The sequence below is a fragment of the Arvicola amphibius genome, chromosome 3, assembly GCF_903992535.2.
Source record: "Arvicola amphibius chromosome 3, mArvAmp1.2, whole genome shotgun sequence".
NCBI classification, from domain to species: Eukaryota; Metazoa; Chordata; class Mammalia; order Rodentia; family Cricetidae; genus Arvicola; species Arvicola amphibius.
Window position 1 is genome coordinate 411971 of NC_052049.1, and position 24717 is coordinate 436687.

The window sequence follows — 24717 nt, forward strand, 5'->3', positions numbered from 1 at the left end:
TACCTTTGGCATCTCTTTATTAGGGCCCATGCTCGTGTACTTAGCAAATATAAGCAGGTACTTAGCAAATACATGTAGTTTTGAACATTTTATGGGTCTGAATACTTCATTCTAAAATGTGGGGTGGTACATTATTTGTCAGGGAGACAACTCCATCCTCAAGTGACCAAACAGAAAATGGAAGCTACCTGAAGGCCTGTTCTGCAGGCTCCCCTTTGAGAACCGCAGGACGGCTGTTCAGGACTCATGTAGCATGACTATGATTGATCATAAACACACTTGGTCTCTGGGGCTCAGAAGAGACCAACACTCTCGTGTTCTATTGTCACTTCTCAGAACTTAGAGGACGCCACTTGGTGCTGTTGGGCCTCTGCTGTGGACATGGCAGTACAGACACACCACCATCTTCCTCAGGCTTCTACATGCCAGAGAGGATGAGACAAAAGTTTCTGTTTTGTGACAAAAAACCATGTATCAAATAAAACTTGGAAAAAAAAAAAAAAAGATAAAACAGCTGGAAAGCCCACAAGTTAGTTCTTGGCAGAAGCTGCAGGTTCTGGAGACTGAAGGAATTCATAAGGGTCATGGGTAACATCCGGCTGCTCCCCAACACTAAGGCGAGAAGGACTTCCTGTAGGTTTAAAAGAACACAGCATTTAAGAACACAAAACAGATCTGCAAAGCTTATGAGACCAACATCTGTGATTGATTGATAAATGTCCTCCCTGATATCACACATAGGTGCATTCATACTTTGAATTAGGGCTGCCTGCAACCTCCTAAGGCTCTACTTTGCTTGATACCCTGATCACAAGGTGATAAGAATAAAAACCAAATCTTAGCCTTTCTTCTAGCAGCTGCAGTCAGGCTTTCTTTGAAAAGATCAGGATTCATTCTGTACACAGAATACTTCAGGAAGCACGAGAGGTCAAAAGAGAATAGATGGCAGTGGAGGGCAGGGAAAGCAGTTCCTAAAGACCTAGCCCATTGCTCTGTTAGCCAACTTAGTTATCTTTAGCTGAGGTTCTTACAAATAAATACCAGGGACTGGAAGACCACAGAGAAAAGACATTACCAAAGAAACTGGCATGCAAGAGGCCGTGTTTGATGCCATGTTCACCGGAAAGTTAAGAGGTTGATTGAGCAGAGATCTCAGGATTGATATGGAGCTATAATGGCTTTGCTGAGTCCTATGCTGGGATGGAACCAGTGTGGGAACGACTTACATCAGCACATAAAATTTAAAGTGCAAAAGCAATCAAGAGGTGATGGGAAAAAGGAAAGTGAACAAAGGAGTCTATCTAGGTCACTCAAAGGCAAACAGGATAAGATTTGTGTCAAGCCAGAATTCACAAGGACAAACACCGACAGAAAGTCAGACGCTGTTAGTAAGCTGCTGGAAGGCTTTAAAGCCTAAGCAACAGTTCATAAAAGATGTAAGTGATAAAACTTCAAATGAAAAAAATTAAGCTGTCCTAGAGATTGGGTAACTATCCCCCCAGAGTTTACTGTATGTATTTCTCTCCTGCAACGAAGCACACCTGGGATGGATGGTTTTCTTGTTTGTTTTAAACCCAGCTCCGGTCAACAGTGAAGTGTGGTCAAGGGGAAGACATGAGCTGCGGTGTTACCTCAGAACTTGTCATAACTAGGTATCTGGTTCCAGGGGCAGGCATGGCAGGCCCAGTGCAGTCTCAGAACCTGTCATAACTAGGTGTCTGGTTCCAGGGGCAGGCATGGCAGGCCGAGTGCAGCCCTGATTTCTCTTGGTCTAATGCCAGATGCCAGAATTAGCAACACAAGCTGGCCCAATAAGACTCCCTGGGGCAACGACATGCAGTGGCCCCATGGTGGCAGCACTGCCCCAGGATAACAGGGCTAAAGGCTCACGGAAACGGAGTCTAGATGTTTGCAGAGGTCTAGACGGGATAGTGTCTTGTCCGTGCTCCCCCACAAACTGCCCTGGGGAAACGCAAATGATGAAGCTGTGCTGTGCTGTACTGGACCTTGATGTTTCCTTTTTAGTTGCTTTTAGCCGTCCAATACCAACTGGGACTTGTCTGGAGTGGACTGTGGGAGGCCTTCAGAGATCTTGCTCCCACTCTGTAAAAAGGTTTTGTTATGCAATGGTTGGTGCCTTACAGACTTGGAAAAGCGCCTGAAAAAGGTGAAGGCAGCAGCAGATACAGAGTCTGAATGAGGCACTGTGCTGGTCAGTTTCTGTAAACCTGACACGAATTTGAGTCCCTAGGGAAGAAGGAACTTCGAATGGCTTGTGGGCGTGTCTGTGGGGCATATTCTTGATTGCTAATTGATGCAGGAAGGTCGAGCCTACCAGGTGCTATCAACCCTGGGCAGGTGGGCCTGGCTGCATTAGAAAGGTGGCTGAGCAAGTCAGAAAAATTCCTCCATGGTCTCTGCTTCAATTCCTGCCTCCAGATTCCTGCCTTGAGCTCCTGCCCTGGCTTCTCTTGATGTTGAGAAATTTAAGATGATGTAAGTTCAACACCAAGTTGTGGTTAGTATATTATCACAGCAATAGAAAAGCTAAGTAGGACAAAAATCATAAGGTTCTTAGTTGAAAAACCCAGAGTGGGTTAATTTCCTGAGTTGCTGGAGGAGGCCCCTGAGGCTCCTCAGACCATAAAGGCTTTGGCCACTGTACTGTTGTTAGCTGCATGCCAGAATGAGACAGTAACTCTACTATTGACACACATACTATTGTTACAGGACATGGAAAAATCAGGCTGAGACTGACCTACAAGCTCTCTTCCTGCTGGCTGGTTTTCATACTGCTAGATGGTGTTAGGTGAGCTACTATTCGGGAGAGAAGTGTCATCAGAAGTCTTACTTGGGTATGGACTTTGCCGGCCACAGTGCCAACATGCTGTGTGTGGTGGTTTGAATGAGAATCCATAGGCTCATACATCTGAATGTTTGGGCCTCAGTCAGTGGGACTGTTTGCAAAGGATCAGAGGTGTGGCCCTGACGGAGGAGGTCTGTCACTGAGAGTGGAGGTCGCTGCCTGTGAGTGACGATTCGGGTTCTTAGCTGCTGACTGATCCAGTGCCAAGTCCACCTGTCATGACAATCCCACCACCTCTACCACACTCCCTGCCAAGACCATCACAGACTAATCCTCTGAAACTGTAGTCACCACCCCCCACTTTTGAGACAGGGTTTTCTATGGAGCTCTGATTATCCTGGAACTCACCACACAGACCATGTTGGCCTTGAACTCCACTTGCGTCTGCCTCCTGAGTGCTGGGATTAAAGGTGTGTGCTACAATGTCTGGCACTTTCTGATTGAATTAACGCAGGAAGAGACTCACATAGAGTGCTGTGATCCAGATCAAAAAAGCCAGTGACTGGGGAGGTCACAGGGCTCAGCAGGGAAGCAACTACTATTGCTTTATTAAATGGAGGTGATATGTCTGTCAATCTGCCTTCGAAACATCTGTGTTTATGCCCACGGAGCGCTGCTACTGTCAGCCTCAGCTCTGAAGAATAAAGGACTGCTGGTACAGGGGTCCAATGCTCAGACACAGATGGAGGAAATAACCATCTCACTCCAAAGCTTAAGGAGCATCGTGAGAGGAGCGACAGGAGGAGCGACTTACCTATGCTCCTATAAACCCCATAAACTCACTGGTTCACTAAGCTACACTTCTTTGTCCTGTTCTCAGTGCCACATCTGGGAAACTCATACGACAGGCTCAAGGAACTACAGAGATTTGAGATCCTACATGGGACTGGGATACTCAAGAGTGTTAGTACAGAAACCCCTCCATTGGTCAAGGAAAAAATATGGGATGGAAGGACAGGTGGCAACAAATCTATAATAAAAACAAATATCCTGCCCCTCCCCAAGATGCACAGGGTGTAGAGATCTCCCAGAAAAACAACAACAAACAACCCTGGTGAAGGCCACCATCCTGGCCCTGTGGGCCCAGTCCCTCACCTCCACTAGCCTGTGTGAGACCCTTACCTGGAGGGTGCGGCTCCCTCTCAGAGGCAGTGGACAGAGAGCTGAGATTGGAGGATGGCCGGGAGCCTCCTCGCTCTGCTTGTGCTTCATGCAAGTCCTGCAGGAGCCTGGTTGTCTCGTCCAAGTTCAAGTGGCTCTCATCGTGATCCAGCTCCTTCTTCACTTTCCCTAGGTGACAAATATGATGCAATGCTGGTAAGCTTCATCAGCACACACAGACCAGACACGGCACAGCTGTTCTGTAAGATCACTGCTGGAGTAGCTCACAGCACAGAACCCCACTGAGACAGGCCAGGGCTGGTAGTAGGCAAGGGAGCAGACCCAGTGTCTCTCACAAGCAGAAGGCCACTCTGAAGCTCAGCCATCCAATGCACCAACACTATGGACAACTTTGTCAACAGGAAAGAAGTGTCTGTCTGATGCTGGCCTCCGGCCATAAACAGAGAATGCAGAGTATGCAAATAAGTACACTAAGCAGGGTCTCCACCCAGATCCCACGCCTAGGACCGTGTTGACTGTCTTAGCCAAAGAACTACCTTGAACCTGAACACAGCTTAGCCAGAAGGGCTAGGAGCCCACCTTTGCCCTGTATTAAGGGTGACCTTAGGAACACCATGGAAGAGGAGGAAGAAAGACTAAGAATCAGAGGATCAGGGAGTATGCGGGGAGATTGTGTCTCCTAATGATAACAGAAACTGTACCCACAGTCTCACCAACATGACTGCCCAAATGTGGGCTATACAATACGATGCCAACGGTCATGCCAAAGTGGACAGGGAAAAGCCCAGGACGCCTCAACTCCAAGAACTTAGGCAACTAAGGAAAGCTGGGAATGTGGGGAGGTGGTCTTTCCCAGGGGAGAGAACATCAGCTGGTTGTCCACTGCTGAACGGTCAGCCCTGAAATTATACATACACCTAACACTATATGAGCTGAACAGGTTATGTTTAGGAATATATACGTCTATAAATATTATACGCATGTAAGAACAGTTAGTGAAAGAAAGAGGCCATGAATTTGAAAGAGAGTGGAGATGAATAAATGAAAAGGTCTAGAGAAAGGAAATGAGAGGGAGAAATTTTGTAATTATATCTCAAAAATAAAATAAAACATTAAAAGCAAATAACCCCTCCCCCAAATAAACAAACACAAAAACTAAAAGGTGTCCCTGGAAATGGTCCATGGAGTCCAAACTACTTACTGTCCTCAGAGCACAGGGTGCCATAACCCAAAGCATCACCCAGGATATAAATTCTGACACCATAAAAAAAAAAAAAAAAAAAAAAAAAAAAACCTATAAAGCAGCAAAAAAAAAAAAAAATGCCCCAAACCATGGGGGTGGAAGGGTACAAACAACTTAGATAAGTTAGCAGGCAGAGCGTTAATACACTAGAGTATTAGAAGGCAGAAGTAAGGGTAACAGCATCTGTGCTGAGACACTACCAGAGTGAGAGAGGAGAGCCCTCAGATGGTCAGCAGGCAGAGGGACACTAACCAGGGAGCTTACTTGCCTAAGATGATAGGCTGGTAACTGAAGGAACTATGGCCAGGAATTTCCACATTTGGTAAAGGATATGAAAACCCCATGGTCTGAGAAGAACTAATCTAAAGGAAAGCAAACCAAAGTACATTATAACCCTATTTCTAAAAAGTTGTAAAGGAAAGAAAAATCTTACAAGTGCCAAGACAAAGGTAGTCTGAATGCCGGAGAATGTACTAAGCAGCCTGGGCCATTGTCCCTAGGAAGGCTAGTATTCGGCCGTTTGATTTCAGAGAGGCAGGGAGTTCCCATCACTGACACTGTTTATTCAGAGAATGTGGTACGACTACCCCCATGGGGTCTGGAACCAATAAAGGCCAAGCCAGGAGGGGTGCATATAGTAGCACTAAATAGCCCCAACCAATCAAAATTCATGTGCTGGGACCTATCAAGCATGTTGTCAGAGCTCACTGAAGGACTGAAGCGTGCTCCCTGTAACTCCATGATCACAGCTCCTTGGGGGTTTGCTTGCATCTGGTTCCCTCTGGACTTTCCCACTGTGCCTTCTCCCTCCAATGACTCCTAGCCCTGAGTCCCAGCAGGCATGGCGTCTGGCATCTGAGATATCTTGAGGACAAGGACAGAGCTGACAGAAGACAATGACAGATCTAAACCCAATCCCTAAAAACTATGGCAATGTGAGGCTATACTGTTCACACACACACACACACACACACACACACACACACACACACACATCTACTTTCTCAGTCTGAAGCTGCTGACTCCGGGACCATCTTCACTGTGAGATGTGTGTCCTCTCCAAGTCAGGTATATGCAAGGAGAAGTACGGAGGGGAGGGCCTAGCTGTCTCCAATCTTAGGTGAAGGAACACACTGCACACCTCATGGAAGACAGCATTTCCAACAGTAGAGGGTTTATCCTTCAGGGAATGAGCGGCTGACACACGGCTGACACACCATGTCCGTGATCAGCACCTAAGCATCTCAGCTACCAAACAGGTTCAGTTTCAAGCAGTAAAGCACAGGGGTACGCCGCCAGGGCTAATTGCAGCTTCTGTTCAGAGTGGCAAGCATCAGACCTGCCTGGGGTCGGTGACAGATGTCATTTCTGTTCAGCCACGCATAGCTGTCTGACCAAGAGACTCCGAAGAAAACACACTTTTTATTTCCTAGTCTGATGTGGGAGAGTCTTCTGTTTGAGTTGACTTCATTGGCTAATAAAAAAACTGCCTGGCCCATTTGATTGGCCAGCCCTTAGGTGGGCGGAGTAGACAGAACAGAATGCTGGGAAGGGAAGTTAATAAATTGCCATGCCTCTCTGCTCTCTGAACGAGATGCGATGGAGCCAGCCACCAGACATGCTCAATCTTTCCCGGTAAGACACCACTTTGTGGTGCTACACAGATTATTCGATATGGGTTAGTCAAGATGTAAGAGGCTGAAACTAATGAGCCAGGCAGTGTTTAAATGAATACAGTTTGTGTGTTGTTATTTCAGGGCATAAGCTAGCCAGCAGCCAAGAGCCGGGCGGCAGGAATGCAGCCCGCTGCTCCTCACTACACTAGTCTCTTAAAAAACAGTGTTTTTTGTTGGTGGCTTGTTTAGTTTGGGGTTTTGTTTGTTTTTGGCATTTCTGATAAAGGGAATTGAACCCAGGGCATTGTTCATGCTAAGCAGGCACTCTACCATTGAGCTGCACAGTTCTTCTGACACTAGCTTCAGTTGGGCTTTTAACTCATAGGGAGCCAGCAGATATCACTTGGGTACCCTAATCTCTAGTTCTGACACTGTCCCCTGGAGACAGCATCTGATCCCATATGTTGAGGGTTTAATTTGGCCCTAACCACAGCCCCAGGGTGTTTCCTGTTCTGACTAGTGGTCACAGGTTCTCCTTGGCTGTGTTATTTACCAGGGCAGTTTGTGAGCACAGAGAAACCAAACAAGGCTTTCTTACTACATCACACATCACAGGTGGGCACATAAAACAGTTCCCAGGATGCCTCACCCAGGGAGCTGAGCATGGACACATCCAGAGAGACATCAGGGTATGGTTTCATCGACATGAAATCCAGAACAGGGCCACTATCTCCTAGTGGGTCCCCAACCTGCAGAAGATGAGGAAAATATTGATTAACAGACAGCACAACTGTCAGCTAATGCCAGCTGTATAAATCAACAGCCTGTGCTAATCTGAGCCCACCTCACAGTAAGTACCATAAACGAGCACTATCCTAAAGGCTGCAGTTCAAGGAACATGGACTCCAAGATTATCAGTAGAAATGCAAATCCATGTCCAGGGGCCTAGTCAGACCAATACACCCCTGACAACTCTCCTCTCTACTAAGAGCAAACCACCCTTTGCTAACTTCTTAGGGAATTCGTTAACACATGGAACTCAAGTGTTCACCACCACCTTTTTCAGGAGCAACGTGGCAGATTCCAAAACCAAAGGTTCCTCTTCTAGCAATGGTAAGACTGCAGTTGCCCAGCTCTCATTCCCTGGGAACTTAATCTCCTCAGGTACACAGGTCTCGGCTGGCTAGTGGGTAAACTTTGCAGCACAAGCCCAAGTTACAAGGGAAAAGGGTCCCCACCCTCCCTGAGGACAGTGCCTAGCTGATGGCTTTGAACTTGTCTCTGAGCTTAGATTACAGCTCTGTTCAGGTCACTAAGGTAAGCAGATGACAGCAAAGCAGGGCCACTGAAGCCCCTCTTCAACAACTAGCAGCCCCTGGATAGAAGGACAAGAGGCTGGCCACTCACTGCAATGACTACTAACCACACAAACCCGAAAGCTAAGCTTCTGTGCACATGTTTGGGAAACCCACCTTCACGTCATCTGCAGGTCTCATGGGGATGCTCCTCCTCTGCCAAGTAACAAGACAGGAAACAAGTTTTTCCATCAGCTTTCCATTACAAGGTGATCACTTACATTACACCAACAGTGGCTTGCTCACTGCCTGGGGTTCTGCTCATTATACCATCACTACATCTACACCTGAAGCAGGGGTTTTACAGGACTCTTCACAGGTGTAGTGAGGTTAGACCACAGCTGGTCAACTCATTCAATTTCAGCCAAGGTTCAAATACCATGCTGGGGCTGGGGTGAAGGGGAATATGGGTAAGAGGATTCCCAATTTTATATTGAAACCAATTATTAAAACAAACAAAAATGGGCAGCTTGAGAAAAACAGACCTGGATGATTAGTCTAGAACAAGATCAAGTGCCTGAGACTGGATGTGGACTGATGGAGGCAGCAGAGACATCTACTGCACTGCTGGAATGGGATGAGCTACATGTCCCGTGCTCTGGGAAGAGCATGCCTTTAAAAAAAACCCCTATTTTTAGGCACATTCCTCAAAAAAGATCATTTGGTATGTACTTCCACAGATTTGGTAATGTGGCCTTTATTTTACCATCTTTTCCTTGCAGAAGATTCCTCTAGCATTGCACCTTGAGTACCGAGCACCACTTTTACTGTGGCCGTCTATGTGAGATCATCTAACTCTTAGACAATGAATACAGAGTTCACCAGCACAACCTCACTTCAGGGACACACGGAGCAGTTTCCTGCCATACCAGACAATCCATAGCTAGAAACAGCCTGTGCTGGGTCAGCAAAATGCATCATCAGGTAAAAGCACTTGCTGCTCAAGCTGAGAACCTGAGTTTGGTCCCTAGACTCCACAGTAGAAGAAGGTAACTCTCAAAAATCTGTCCTCTTTTCTTCATATGTGCATCAGACACAAAATAATAAGAAAAAGGTTTTAAATAAATGGCCTGTGCTAACTTCTTGCCTGGAAAGAGAGACACGTGAAGAATGGCAACCAGAACAGGAGCCAAGCACACGTTGGTAGGGCTGAATTCTGGATGGGGCACAAGACTTCTATGCTTATATCCTCAAAAAAAAAAAAAAAAAAAAGGCCAGCTTTTAAGTATAATTTAAAGCTTAATGAACGAAAAACAGCTAGCAATGACCTCAAGAGCCTGCCTCCCTGAAATCTAGTGGGCTGGACAGCTCTCTGCTCCGGAGTAGCACCAAGAGTGGGACCAAGAGTCTGAGCCCACAAAAGTACGTCAACTTCAAACCCCACCTGCTTCAGCTGGAAGATCATCCTTGAGTGGTCTCCACCTGTGATTTGGTCCAGGAGGTCATCCACCATTTTCCTGCTGTAGCTCCCAGCATCCTTCACGAACTCCTGTAGGCTAGAAGAGAACCCTGTAAGGGAATGTGCTGAAAAAGCATCACATTCCAATTTCAAGATTCACCCCCAGCAATGACAATGATTTTGATTCCAGATGTCCACTGCCAACTCTCCTCAGTCCTCTGGGAGCTTCCCAGGTACGTGGGGTGGGGAGGGGAAGAACACATGATTGGACTGACCGTTCTCAAACAATTTTCAAAGTGGCTCATGGCAAAAAAAAAAATAAAAAATTTTAAAAAAAAGATTAAAAGAGCAGTAACACATGCAAGTACACATCCATAAAAAATTAAAAAATCCTAAGACTTACTAGTTAATCTAAAGAAGGCTGTCTATATCCACCAGTCTTGACATTTGAAAGTACAGGCAGCATGGAATGTAAAAGTGGCAGTGGGCAAATATGGAGGGGTGGGGAAAGACGCAGGGCACACCTTCTGGTACACTTTGATTTCTGGATCATATGACTATATTGGCTTAAAAATAAAATTTAAGATGTAGGCAGAGAACAAAAATGCCCTAGAACAAAGTATCAAGGATGACTTCATAAGGCTCCTAGACCTGGAAGACCTTCAGAGAGAGAAGCAAGGCTGCCGGCCTACAGCTAAAGCTAGATAAACCCATTACTATAGAACACTATGATAGAAGGGATCTGGGATAGAGGTACAGAATACTGGGGACCTGGGATACCCTGACTGTGGCACAATTCGTAGAAACCTAGAGACAGAAATAGGGGCTCAACCTGAAGGTCAGAAAAACAAAACAGCCAGCTACTAGCTCTTACCTCTACCTCAGTCTGAGATGGCAATACTGCCTCCAGGAATCCTCAGAAGGAGACTGTGTCTGAGAGCTGTCTCCTCCCATCTTATATTCCTCTCTAGGTCTGGGATTAAAGGCGTGCACCACTACCGCCTGGTTTCTGTGGCAAACTAGTGTGGCTACTGGGATTAAAAGTGTGTGTCACTACTGCCTGGTTTGTAAGGCTGACCAGGGCGGCTGGTTCACTCTCTGATCTTCAGGCAAGCTTTGCTTATTAAAGTACAAATGAACCACCACTACACATGACCATGTGTACAGAGGCCAGATCTTGAGAATGGAGACCTGAGGTGCTCACAGATCAACCCTGATGACCCCACTCCTGCCCCTGCAACTGTGAGGTGCTGCTATCTTCTGGTATTCTGTGTGACATGTGGAACCCCATGTTTCTCTGTGACAGAACTCAAACACATTCCAGGAGCAGACACCTGGGCAAGGCAGCAGGACGTTAATGGCCTGGGACAACTGCTCCCAGTGCCCTCAAGGAGAAGAGCTTGGTATAGGTGACGTGAAAGACAGGGCCTGCTAGGCAGCATGTACTCTGACTATGGAACTTAAGCCCCACCTGCTGACTTAACATATTTCTCTCCTGAAGGAAACCCCTTCTTTCACTGCCTCTTTGGTCACAAAAATCAGATATTCACTTATTAGGGACTAAATAGAATTTTTCTGTTTTGTGTTCTCAAAGATTCCATTTTTTTTAGAGGCCAGCAAAGTTTAATTATTCATAAAAACTTAATTCTACAAAGACGGCCCACTTCTATTTTGTACAGAAAACAAAACAAAATACAGACAATATGGAGATGCAGTCTTGCATCTGTGTCTTTAAAGAGATTTATTATTTCCTTTAGTTATATGTGTGCATGTGTATCTATGTGGGGTGTGTGACCATGAGTGCAGGTACTTGCTGAAGAGGGCACTGGACCTGCTGGAGCTGACGTTACAGGTGGTTATGAGAGACCTGACCTGAATGCTGAGGACTGAACTCAGCTCCTCTGCAAGTCTAAGAGCAGTATGCACTCAATCACTCGGCCATCTCTCTAGCTTCACAGTGGAGTTTTATGCTCCATTCTAGACTCTGTTAGGGGCTGAATTTTGTCAATTCCACCTCACCCCACCCAAGTTCATTAGCTGCAGTCCTAACCTCTGCACCACAGAATACGACTGTATTTGTAGACGGAGTCTTCTGAGAAGTGATTAAGGTAAAAAGGAGAAACTAGGGTAGCTGTTGATCCAATCTGACTAGTGTCATAAGAAGAGATCAGGACAGAGGGAAGGCTATGTGATGGCAGGAGAAGACAGAGTCTATACTGAACCAAAATTGCCAATCTTGGGCCTCAGACCTCCAGGTTTTAGTACAGTGAGGCCTGCAGGCCTTGGTGCTGGAACTTGATTACTGTGGACAGTGGCAAATAGTATTGGAGTTTCTGCTGACATCACCTTGCTGCCAGTGCTGCTATTCCCCAGAGCTCACAGCAATGCCAAGCTGCTCACCAGGGAACAGTTCTCACGTATCCATGTGACCTGGCTTACCTCAGTGCACACTGCACACCAGTTTCGTCTCCATATGCCGAGTACAGAAGTTCCATCTCATCTGATTTCAGGTCCCCAAACACAGAGTTGTTCTGCATTGAAAGCGCAGTGCTTGCACTAGAGAGGAATGTAACTAAAGAGAAGGGAGCAGAGGGAAAGTCAAAGTCATGCTCAATGCACTGCCAGCATGGCTACAGCCATTTCTCCTTCCAGGTGATCTCAACCTGAGCTCATGCCTGGTTTCTTCCTTTTTCTTCCTGCTTGAGCACAAATGCAGTAGCAGGAACTGCCCATGGATAACTGCAGAGTCTACTTAGCACGCCATTTCACATCTGTGGGCCAAGGGCCACAAAGCAAAGACTGACCCTTAGGTAGAGATGAGCTTGGCTAAGCAGAAGTGGTTCTTGGAACCAGTCAGTTCATGAACCCCTCTGACAGAAACAGGAGCTGAACCAATACAGAATACACTCTTTCCCAGGGTTATAATAGTAAACCAGGCTATGTCTACGTGGGTGTGCTTTTCAGTCTCTATTGGCAGTCACTATGGGTAGAAGTCATGCCGTGTCCTGCACTCTGCTATAGCATTCCTTCTCTTTCCCCTGTTGGACAATAGCTGTACACCCTCTTCCCTGTAACACAAATGCCTCCTGGGGACAAAACTGCTGAGCTAAGAACCAAAGACAAGCAACATCTCAAAAGCAAAGTGTGAGCAATGACAAGTGATGGGTTGGAATGGAGGCAGGTGTAGGTAAACCACACATCACAGAAGGTCCAAATGCAGGCTGGTCTCTAATATTCAGAGGTGTAGACAATGCCATTCCAGAAAAAGTCCTCTACTGAGACTGCATCGAGCTTCCCTGTGCCAAGAGTGAACACTAAGAAAAGCAGATGGTGTGCAGGACTGAGGGGATAAGGAAGTATCGTAAAGCTTGTGGTGCAGAGGTGACCTTGAGCCACAGTAAAGGTGAGGGCCGCAGGAAGCAAGGAGAACAAAAGCAAGAAGGGCAATCCCACCCATGCCTACACCATCACTCAAGAAACGATGTGTCTGGAATAAATACAGAGACAGGAAATACAATGAAATGCCAAGTCTAAGGGGAACATGCTGAAGTGCGTCCCATGTTTTTTAAACACCTCTATACTTGAGTAAAGGCAGAAGAGAGGTCATCAAAGAACATCTAGGCTCAGACCAGGAATGGCTACTGTGCCTTCAAGAGAAAGGAAGTGATCCCACAGAGAACCATCAGCTTGAATGCTCTCCAGTCTTAAAGCACATACTGGTGCACATACAGATACCCACACACCAAAGCAAGCCTGGCACACATACTACCACATATATACAACCACAAACATTCCCAAACACACTAGTAGATTTATTATAAATACAAAACCCACAAACACAAATATTCCTGCCCCTCCCTCATGCCATGTTGCTACCCACAACCACCTTATCTATCTAGGTCTCTTGGCTGCCAGGCAGCTCCATCATCCTCTAAATGTAAGCCTAAATGTAAGAAAACGAATCCCTCTGTAAGGACCAGCAGGAGCCTGAATGGATGGCAGCCTGTGTGAGGAAGCTTAGGAGCTCAGTCTGAACTCACCCCTACTAGTTGAGAGCAGAATGCAAAGCAGGAATTCTCCACCAACTATGACTTTAGTCATCTACTTTAATGGGTCTAAACTTCATTTGTCTTAAAAATCTAAACCCAGTCACATGAAGAAAATCATGGAAGAGAAACTGGCAACTTCAGCATCCCATTGGCAGTCAAGCCGGCCTTCAGCTCCCGAGAGTTCTCACCCACCAGCCACTGTACTTACCTTTACTTCTTCTTTCATCTTTGAAACCCAGGGTCGTAAAACCTGGGAGCAATTTGCTAGACAGTGAACTCAGGTCCACAGGGTGTGTCTCCTCCTCTGCAGAAGACACAGGAGAGGAGGAATGATCAAGTCAGCTTGCCTCAGCAGCGATGAGCATGTTCTCTATAGCACCTTGGACAGGGAGTGGTGGGGACACGAAGACTTTACAATGTCCATTTAAAAATGATTTTTAATATAATTTTTCAATATAATTTTAAAAACTAACACCATTTCAATTTGATTTTATAATTGCCCTAAAGTCAACACCATGAGAAAAATATTATGTCTGAAGCTAAACAGATGGTTCCATTGGCAAAGTGTTTGCCCTGTCAGCATGAAGTTCTGAGTTCAATTCCCCATCTGTACTTAAAAAAATTTAAAAAAAAAGACACAATGGTGCATGCTTATAACCCCAGTTATAAATGCGCATTGTAAAGTTATCCTTGTCACGTCTGCAGACCGTCACGCCAGCAATGCTTTCATCTTTGCACACTGCTCCCTCCTCTCGTACGTGCTGTCCAGCACTTACTGGCCTTACATGCAAATCAACTCTCCATTCCTGACAGGAACCTCAGTTTCCACACTGACTTTCTAGCCTAAGTATGGGCTACCTTATCTACTTTCTCCTGAAGACCACAGGAATTTGTTTCCACTCACAGTTAAAATCAGAGTGCCTATCCTGTACACTAGAGAAAATGAAACAACCTGTTGACTGTGGGCTGGGAGGAAGACTGTCAAGAGGCCAAAGAGCTGAGGAAGACAAAGACTCAGGCAAAGAGTAAAGTGTGAGCCAGCACTTTGTCTCTGCATCCTCTGTGTCTCACCCTCTCCAAGTGTGTCTGTGGGCATGCTGTAACCCCAGGGACTCAGTCAGAGGCACAGCTACTACCTTCTCAAGATGTTCCAATGAATGAAATACCCCTCCAGGCTGCTGTGCCTGGTGCCATTCATGTTTCCACTAAGACCTACCTTGACCCAATCATCCAGCCTTCCTTCCAGAATACTTTTGAGCTTCAAGTGCATAGGTCTGCATATGGCTCATGAGGAAGCAGTTCTGGCAGAACTCAAGAAACAAAATCTTCCTACATCATCAATGAAATTCAGTCCTTAAGAATCTATCACCACCCTGAGTAACCCAATGGAGGTCCAATGACATACTGGCCCCTTTCACGACACACATAGGCTCCACTGTGCACACACATGCTACCAAGGATATGTACAAGAGGGAAGGCAGACAACTCTCCTGCACTCTCATTAACAGTTGTGGTGACATATGAATGTGTTATACATGCGCTGCATCTCAGAGCATGTACAGAGTTTAGAGGACAATGTGCAAGCCCTGGACAAAGCACCCACCATCAGCGTCAGGCTCAGTTGCATTCACCACGCTGTAAAGCAGACTTCCATCTCCAAGCTTCTTCAGGTACCCCATCTGCAAGGAAGAAGCACCCAAGTGTCATCCCCCAGGGAAAACCTTGTGCTATCTACTAGAGACACATGACGTGCTAGTCACTTCTCTACCAGTTTCTCCAAGAGAAAGAACCAGAGACTCCCTCTCACATGTCCAGTGATTGAAGATTGGCCTGCTTGTGACTGATGGCACCTGCTCATAATTAAATAAACCTGATTATAACTGAGGACACCTATATATGGTCAAAGCACTGCTTAGACACATGACCCATACCAAAGAGTTTCTGAAATAAAAGTCTTGTCACAGAAGCAAATATTAAAAACCATCCATTAAGCCTGAACAAAATAAGAGAAAGAATGCCAGATAAGTAAAGAGCATCATGCCATGAAGTCCATGGTCCATACCTCTATCTCTAAGGTAGGTAGAAATTACTCCATTAAAAAACTCCACCAAAGGCCTTGACTATGTCCTGTCGTCACCCGCAGTCCCATACAGGACAGGATGTCAGTCAGGGTGAGGAAAGTATACATGTGCAGATGGAATGTGCAGGGACTGGCCAGATGCACGAAGAGTGGGAGAATGTCAGAGAGCAACATAGTAGGGCAGAAGCAGAGAGGAGGCAGATACCGATAGGGGATACCAACAACATACCAGGGTACTAAGGCCAGGCTTCTCAGTGCAGTACTACAAACTAAACAGGAGGAGACATGAGTGGCCATGGTATTGGAGGGAACAGGAAGTTTCACCAGACAGCAAAGATTTCAGTACATGCAAACACAGTTACCAACATAGTTACTCTTAGCTGCATATACACATGGTGTGTATCCACACAGGTACATTTCCGGGCTCTATCTGACAGTGTTTTACCTACAACATGGATATCTGTCCTGGTTAGTTTTATGTCAACTTGACACAAGCTAGAGTTATCGGAAAGGAGGAAACCTCAATTAAGAAAATACCTCCATAAGATCCAGCTGTAAGCAGGAAGTAGTGGTATACACCTTTAATCCCAGTACTCAGGAGGCAGAGATAGGCAGATCTCTGTAAGTTTGAGGTTAGCCCGGACTACAGAGCTAGTTTCATGACAGTTAAGGCTACACAAAGAAACCCAGTCTTCAACATCCCACTCTCCCAGACCTCCCTTCCAAAAGATACAGCTATAAGGCATTTTCTTAATTAGTAATCAATGTGGGAGGGCCCAGCCCATTGTGGGTGGTACCATCCCTGGGCTGGAAGTTCTGGGTTCTATAAGAAAAAAGACTTTTGACTTCCTTCAATAATGAACAGTAATATGGAAGTATAAGCCAAATAAACCCTTTCTCCCCCAACTTGCTTTATGTTGTGGCGTTTCAATGCAGCCACAGAAACTCTAAGACAATATCCATTTTTAAATAAGGTTTCCCACTGGAGGAACCACGGCTCCCCAGAGAAACGACGAGTTCCAGGGGTGGAACACAGCGGAGCACAGGGCGATGCCCCCCCAGAACTTCTCGCAAGCCACACAGCTAATGCTGACTCTTTAGCAGGAGTTAGAAGAGCAAACAAACAGACACAACTAGCTTTAAGGTGTTTATGGGGTTTTGTTTCATTTTTCCTTTTTGCAACGCTAGGGAAGGAACATAAAGCCTTATGTGGGGTAGGCAAGAGCTCTACCACTAAACCATACCTCTAACTAGCTTAAGGTATTTCCTATAATTGGAGGGTCCAAAATTCAACATTCAGAATTTAAAACATAATACACTTGATATAAAGAAACTTGATATGAGCCGGGCGGTGGAGGCGCACGCCTTTAATCCCAGCACTTGGGAAGCAGAGGCAGGCGGATCTCTGTGAGTTCGAGACCAGCCTGGTCTACAAGAGCTAGTTCCAGGACAGGCTCCAAAGCCACAGAGAAACCCTGTTATGAAAAGGATGTAACGTTCCAACTTCTGATTACTGTTAATACAGACCTTACATTGAGATAGTAAGATTCAGATTATGTCAGGTCTGGTGGAACAAAACAGGCTCATCTTACCATGTGCCCTTACTCTTGTTTCAGGGGCTGTGTTACCGTCTACATATGCTCTGCACCAGATCATCTTGTACTAGGGAGGAAGAGGGGTAGCACCTTGCTCTACAGAGAGGCAGGTAACAGTGGGATGGACCCCTCTGCCACAGCTAGGACTGCAGATAGCTGCATTAAGAAATGGCAGCAATAATCTACGAACGGCCCACAAGAAGACAGAACCACAGATGGCACCACACCTACGAATACTTACTATGAAGGGGGCTTTACCTGTAGCTTAAGCTTGGCCAACAAGGCCTCCCCTAAGCAACAGGGTCAGTCACAGCGGTCCCAACCTGGATGTAGTGGGAAATGTCATATTCCATGTTCAGGGTGGCCCTGCCAGCATAGTGATCTTAGACCCCTCTGAGGACATTAACACAAAGACAATCAAAGAGCTGATCTGGCTCTGGCCTGAACCCCTGGCGTCCAGGAGGTACTCTGGCCGGATCTCAGTACTCCCAGTGTTGATGATGGTACCTGGTTGCAAAGACTTGAATGTTTGAGGCCAAGTGGCACAGCCCTCAGGGGAGGGCCACAGATACTACCTTGCCACCTGGGAGAAACCGGTTAATTCTGTCCCGAGCCTCGTCAGCTGCGTGCTCTACGAGGGCTAGCACGTGCTCCTCTGCAGTGCTGTCTGTTAGGCTGCAGGCGTTCCCTTCAGGCTCAAACATGCAGCTGTAAGGCATGAAAACCAAATGTCATCATAGGCACTGCCCGTTTCTTCCCAGCAGCAGCTTCTGTGAACGATTCCCTCGCAGAGGCTAGCAGGGAAGTACTGGGCCGAGTTTAATCCCTCTACTTCTCATAGCATAGACAGATAACTCTCCTCCATCACTATGGGTTCTAATCATGTTCTTATACCTGGAATAAAAAAAAAATGCAGACCAAATAGAACCCCTTAGGCTTCCCACGTCTCAGAGACACTTGTCTTCTTACAAACAAACAACAAAAAAAAAGTGCCAGGAATTACATAGGTATTAAAGGAAATGTGACAAAGTCCCCACTGTGTGGAGTGTCACAAGAAGCCCTGGGCTCCCCAAGAAGGAGTTGTGGAGCTAGTCTGTCCCCTGAAGACAACAGAAACAGGCAGACAGGCTCCTCTCTGCCCTGGCACAAATGGTTAAGGAGATGTTGCAAAAAGAGGAGCCCCCATAACTGACGTAGCTGCTCCTTGGAAATCCAGCCCAGGGGTAATGGTGCCCCTTATCAGAGTCCTATAGCACTGGCCTTGACAGTCAAGCATGATCTGTAGCATTTGATGGACTTCAGTATAGAAACTCAGACTTTGAAATCTAATAATTCAGAAAAAAACTCCACAAATATTCATTATATCTAAAAGTCATAGAACCCACAGATGATGGTAGAATCTTAGTGATAAGATCATCTACAACACGGCCACTAACTAGAAACTCTGCAAATCTGAGGCAACCTGAGAGGCCAGGAACACATGAGGGCAGCAGGAGTCCCTAGAGAGCACAAAGGGCAGTGCACCAGAAGGAGCTGTCTGCTGAGAGGGAACCTGCCTTGGGAAACGTGCCCTTCTCCCAACATCATGGGATCCTAGGCCACAGGCTGGTCACTAACCCAAACAGGTATACTATCCAGATAAAAGTGAGACCTCTCACCCCTCGTCTGTGTGGTACTCATCATTCCATTCTGAACTACTTGGTTAGTCCCTCAACACAGCTCAAACTACAGTCGGGGCAGCCACATGCTGGATGGGAAGGAAAGAAACTATGCAGGGCTCCAACTTCCTACGATTGCCTAGATGCTCTGTGGGGTCTGCTACCGAAGAGGTAACATCAATTCAGCCTCAGCGCTCACTATCCATGAGACAAAGGGGCGCCATGAAAACCTTCTAGTATGGGGTATAGATAATGTCCTCTCAAGATCCCCTAATTAGCTCTGGCCTGATGGACAGGAGAAAAGCTTCAGGGAGCTCTGTCTGAAGTACCCTGACCTTCCTGATGCTCATCACCAAGCTGGCCACCTCCCTATAGTGCCACAAAAGTCAGCTTACAGACACTGTTTCATGGGGAGTGCTGGTGGCCAGAGTGGGCTCACGGCAACTGTGCTCTGCACAGGTAAGAACACAGGTCATGAGCAGATGCTATGTATGAAGGGCATATACTAAAGGGATGAACATTAGCAAATAAAATGCATATCATATAGTAATGACAAACTGGCAAAACGCACTGTAGGGACAGCTACATGGGCTGTGGATCCCAGTGTGAGTGGCTAGCCCACAGGAGGGTGGTCTCAGCCCCCTCGCATCTCGCATTCATCAGTAGCTGTGACAGTGGCATGAGACTATGGGGTGAGTGACTACCTTACCCACAGAACTGCCCTGCAAAGTCCAGAGTCTGCAAACATACACAGGTGATAGGCTAGTATCAGCTATGAGACACAATCACCTCATTTTAGGGCAGGTAGAACAGGGTGGCCATTTCCCTCTTGAGTTCCAGAGCCAGGAAGGCATCCAGATTAAGGCCCCTGGGCTGCACCAGGGGTTGCCTTGTGGAACCCAAGAATCCTTAGAGACCTGTTCCTTCATCCAGGATGAGACGCTCCACAGGTCCCCATCGCCCTTGCTGGGCAAAGCACTGCTGTCCTGCTTGTAGGCAGCAGCCCCACAAGCCTTACCTGATAACTTCTCTACTCGGCTTTTTGGATTTCTTGGTGGTTTCTACTTGCACTGGGACAACCTCAGGAACAGGTTCCTCAACTGCTGGGTCTTCACTGCCCAAGAGAGCTGCCTGCTGAGAGAAATCCATGTCCTGCATAAACGACATGCTGCGCTTCAAAGCTAACAGCCGCTCCTAGAATCAGAAAGGACAGAGCAGCAGGACTTTACCTCTCCCTTAGCCACGGAGCCGTGACGATGGGATGGCATGGGATGGCCACGGCCTCACCTGGCCTAATCGCCACCTTCCCAGACGCTGCAGCGGGAATGGTGGCGAGGGCTCAGCGTTCAAGGTATGGCCCAGAGATGGTGGTGAGAGAATGTTGGAGCCCAGCAAGTGCCGCCTGCCTATGTGAGGCTCGTACAGCCTGGCTTACACTTGGAATGACCGTCGAGGGTCAGTGAGGCTGGGTCACAAGGTAAAACCACAGGCTGGCTGTGGTCCAGCAAGACTGACCTAGATCCAGAACTTTTCATCAGCCCCATATACTGGCACCTCTAAGCTGTGTGAAGGTGCACAAGGGGTCAGCACCTGGGTGTGGCGGATGGATGAAGCGTGTCATTCATTGTGAGCCTGTTAGGCACAGAAAGTTAGGAGACTTCGGCTCAGTGCCATTGCTCTAGTGGGTTCCTTACTTTGCTCATCATCTTAAAGCCCGCATGCAGGATCTTCTTGGCTAACTTGTAGTACACGGTGTCTGGTCTATTGTAGGTCATCGCATTATCACACATTAATTTGAAATCTGCCTAAGAAGAAAAAAACAAGGAATTTGCCATATAAGTAACAGCAAAGTTCTCCATTCTTGTCAAATGATGCCAAGTGGAAAGGAATGAAAGTCAACAAAAGACAAGCTAGGGAAGACAGATTTTTAATAACTCAAGAGAGAATTTCATAACAATCCATGAGTTTTTATTTGCATGAGGAATTTCCCAGCGAAAATTTGGTCAAAGTCTCTAATATTGTTTTGTATATTAATATGTAAATTTTATGAGAAAGACTGTACAAATATTCTAAGCACCCTTCTTTCCTCCAGGCCTTCTTCCTATCTAGTAGAAATACAGACACAAATAGGAATAAGAAGCAACATGTCTGGTTCTTTGACCAGACGTGAAATGCAGCGAGGGGTTCTGCATCACAACTACATGTAACTGTAGTTCCAGGAGACAAATGCCCACTTCTGACCACCAAAGGCTCCAAGCATACATTTGCTGCACAGACACACTTATAAACATAAAATAAAACAATACATCTAGAACAAGTTATAAATGACTTGAGGTACATATACAGTGTTCATTATGTGAGTGGGCATGAGCACACCCACACGGAAGAACACACACATTTTGCAAACTTATTTCGGAAAGTAAAACTTATTTACCTTAAATTCTGTGACTGATTTATATTCGTTGGCTACGATCTTGTCCTTCATTGTGCCAAAGTCCATGGGATGTTTTATTATCATTGAATACCCAGGAGCAATTGCATCCGTGACAGGAAAAGCAAAAAATCCATGAGGATCTTTTCTGAAAGCAAAGATATCTTCGAAATGAAAAAAAAAAACCCTAAAGTCTAAATTTCTAAGTGATATAAAAATTTTTACAATCTAAAAATTTATATAGCTGATTAAATTTCAAATTTGCTTCTTAAAAGTTCAGTGGGAAAACACAGACACCTTTTTAGAGTTCCAACACGTGTTTTACACACAACAAACACTGTCCCAGTTATATCCCAACTTCAGACGGGACAGGCTGGAACGCAGCACATAAGCTCCTGGCTCTGAAGTGCGGTCTGCACCTGGTGTGCCCACACCCTGCTAGACTGGGAGTGCTAGAGAAGGAGGGTGTCTGTCTCACGGGTAGCAGAGGACAGGCGGGACAGGGGTTACCTCTGCAGCTGACGGAGGAAGTGCTCCAGAAGCCTCTGGATGGGCGTGCTCTCATTCTCAGCTGAGTTTATAAAGAGAAAGCAAGGAAATAAAATCAAACAGCAAGACCTCATTTCCTTCATTAGAAATCTCCGTATCATCAGCCTGTGGCCTTTGCAGCATCTGAAGCCCAAGCAAGAACTGAGAACTTGGGCACAGCTCCCTCAACACAGGCAGGTTGGCAAAGGGATAAACAGCATGTCTCAAGACCCACACGCTATTTCCAGTTCCCATCACAATCCAAGTTGGTATTCTAGATGAGATATGAAAAGGCAAGCGTGTGGAAAGAGCTCATTCTGGACTCCCTGGTCAGTACTGCACTTGAGACTTCTCGTCATTTCTCTGTACCTAGTTCTCACTGCACAGCAGAGGGACATAAAATATATACAGACCTCATGAAGGCTGTGGGTATCAGCTAAGTCTCTGAGCTCACAGTCAATCTGACAGCAATGTTCCTGACTGTCCAGGGAATGTCCAAAGCAGCAGTAATCTCTTCAGTCCCCCCACAGGTCACAATGACTGCACTGTGTCACTCAAATTCGCTGTGCCACTTTGAAGACAGGCCCTGATTGTTGTTTCCTGGAAATTTACTATGAGAGTGAACTGCTCTGCTCAGGGATGGAGTTACTAGCAAATAGCACTCTTTCCCACAAGGACTGTAACAGATATCTCAAGGGGCCTGATAAATCAGGGACTGTCAAGTCTGTAGTCAAAGGATGAAATTCTGAAGAGAAAAATTGCCACACAGACTGAGGGGTATGAACACTTCTTCTGTAGCCATCACAATCTGATTTAATATCAGCGTTCCTGATAACCCATGCTCTGACACCCAATCTCCTCAGTTTCTCTCCATGTAGGAAGAGACATTTTTGCCTGAAAACAGAGTTCCTGGAGTCCTATACAGGAAGTCTGGGAGCCAGGAAATCCAAAACCAAAGACTGAAACGCCATAGAATGTCGTCCCTGGCACGGGATGCCCGGGTCAGAAGTTTCCCAAAGACCCGCTGGCTTCATACATGTCATCTTGAGGTCGCTGTAAATAACTCCAGACCTACCATGAGAGCCTGTGTTGGGAGAATCTCCTGTTTCTACATGTGTTTCTGATGTGACTCATGGAGGGCCACTAAACTGGTGGTGCTGTTTGGAACAGTAAAGCAAATAAAGCCAAACTACTAAACTAAAAATTAGTGAACTTTAACCAGATAAAAAATATTGTAAACTGGGTAACAGCGGCACAAGCCTTTAATCCCAGCACTCAGGAGGCAGAGGCAGGCAGATCTCTGAGTTTGAGGCCAGTCTGGTCTGCAGAGTAAGTTTCAGGACAGTCAGGGCTACATAAAGAAACTCTGTCTCAAAAAGATAAAAACAATACTGTAGGTTTTGTGGGACACATCCAGTTGGTCTTTATGACATCTGTGCTTCTGTTATTAAATACCCCAACAAGTGCATAGCCATGCTACGGACAGGATATAAAACATGTCCAGGGGCAGGGTCTTGCCTGGCTGAGTTCGGCAGGCTCTCACTGGTCGATCCGGGGGTGGCTCCACCTCCACCTTCTTTCCAGGGTCGAAGGCATCAGCCTCCCCCTCTGAGTCGCAGTGCTCCTTCTCCCGCTTCCGCTTTTTTTCTTCCTGTGAGTAGCAAAGAACAGAGGCCAGAGGACGGCACGAGTTCTTTTAGATTGGTACTCTAGGCCCTGTGCACCTCTGCCTTTTGTGGACTGGGGAGAAGACCCATTTCTACAGAAAACACACTGGCCTAGGTATCACTAGCATCCCCATCACAGGCCATTGCACCTTTACCTTCCGCTTCCTTCTCTCCTCCTCATCGAGGTGCTTTTCCTTCTCTGACTTCTTCTTCTTTTTCTTCTTCTTTTCTTTGTGTCTCTCCCGCTCATGGTCTGACCTATCATCATAGTAGCTGGAGTCGTGGCCAGATCCTGAAAGTTCAGTCACTTCGCTTCCTCCCACTTTGAGCACTAGCTTCAGAGGCTTCTCCAGTGGTGTGTCCGTGTAATCTGCACACAGATCGTGAGTCAAACTTGCAAAATTCCGGGTGGGACTACCGCGCCCCTGTGGGTGTCACAAGGGTAGGTGTCTGGTCTTGATAAATCTAGGCAGCAGGGGGTTGTCAAAACCATGGGAAAAGATGAACTCTCAAACTGACAGGGTTGTGTTCGGTCCTTTCAAACCACATAATCACCATTGAGAGTACTCAGGGCATCGATCCTACCAGGAGAAAGTGCATCACCACGACCTAAGACCCAAGACCCCCAGTTCCTTTGTGGAAGCCCCTCTTTTTGCTGTGGGTCTTCCTGGTACCAGAGAGGAGGTCCATGGAGGCCACAGGACCCGAGAAGCCGAGGGCCTCACCCTGTGACCTAGGAAACGCAGCTAATGCCCTCCACCGGGTCAACCCCCGCCCCCTCCCACGAATGTCGGCGACCCGGCTTTAAGCCCCGCCCGCTCACAGGGCCCCGCCCGCCTCAGGCCCCTCCTCTACAGCCCCGCCCAGCGCAGACCACGCCCTTCCCTTGGAACCCGGTCCCCGCCGGTCCCCGCCGGTCCCCGCAGCCCAGACCCTGCCCGCAGGCTCCGCACCTTCGTACGACGAGCGCCACTCCGCTTTGTGCTTCTTGTGCTTCTTGCCCATGGCTGCGGTCGCAGCGGATCCGCCGAGAAGCGGCTGCCCGTAGCCCGACCAGCGCCAGTCGGAAGTGGCCCCTTCGCCCCCGCCGAACACTTCCGGGTCAGAG

General features: G+C 46.9%; 1 protein-coding gene across 3 annotated transcripts; it reads right to left on the reverse strand.

Moving 5' to 3' along the window:
- Positions 1-24691, reverse strand: Brd9 (bromodomain containing 9). 3 transcript variants are annotated; one of them, XM_038323160.2, is made up of 16 exons: positions 24563-24691; positions 23765-23979; positions 23461-23593; positions 21925-21985; positions 21418-21562; positions 20678-20788; positions 20002-20114; positions 17901-18033; positions 15254-15329; positions 13859-13954; positions 12041-12173; positions 9587-9698; positions 8320-8358; positions 7497-7596; positions 3989-4156; positions 1-631 (listed from the first exon to the last, which is right to left on the reverse strand). In XM_038323160.2, the coding sequence occupies exons 1-16, from the start codon at positions 24612-24614 to the stop codon at positions 531-533; spliced, it is 1788 nt and encodes a 595-aa protein (XP_038179088.1). In that variant the 5' UTR covers positions 24615-24691; the 3' UTR covers positions 1-530. The 3 variants fall into 3 exon arrangements, with proteins under 3 accessions (XP_038179088.1, XP_038179087.1, XP_038179086.1); XM_038323159.2 differs by having other exon boundaries at positions 20002-20117; XM_038323158.2 differs by having other exon boundaries at positions 20002-20177.
- Between the last annotated feature and the right edge of the window lie 26 nt (positions 24692-24717).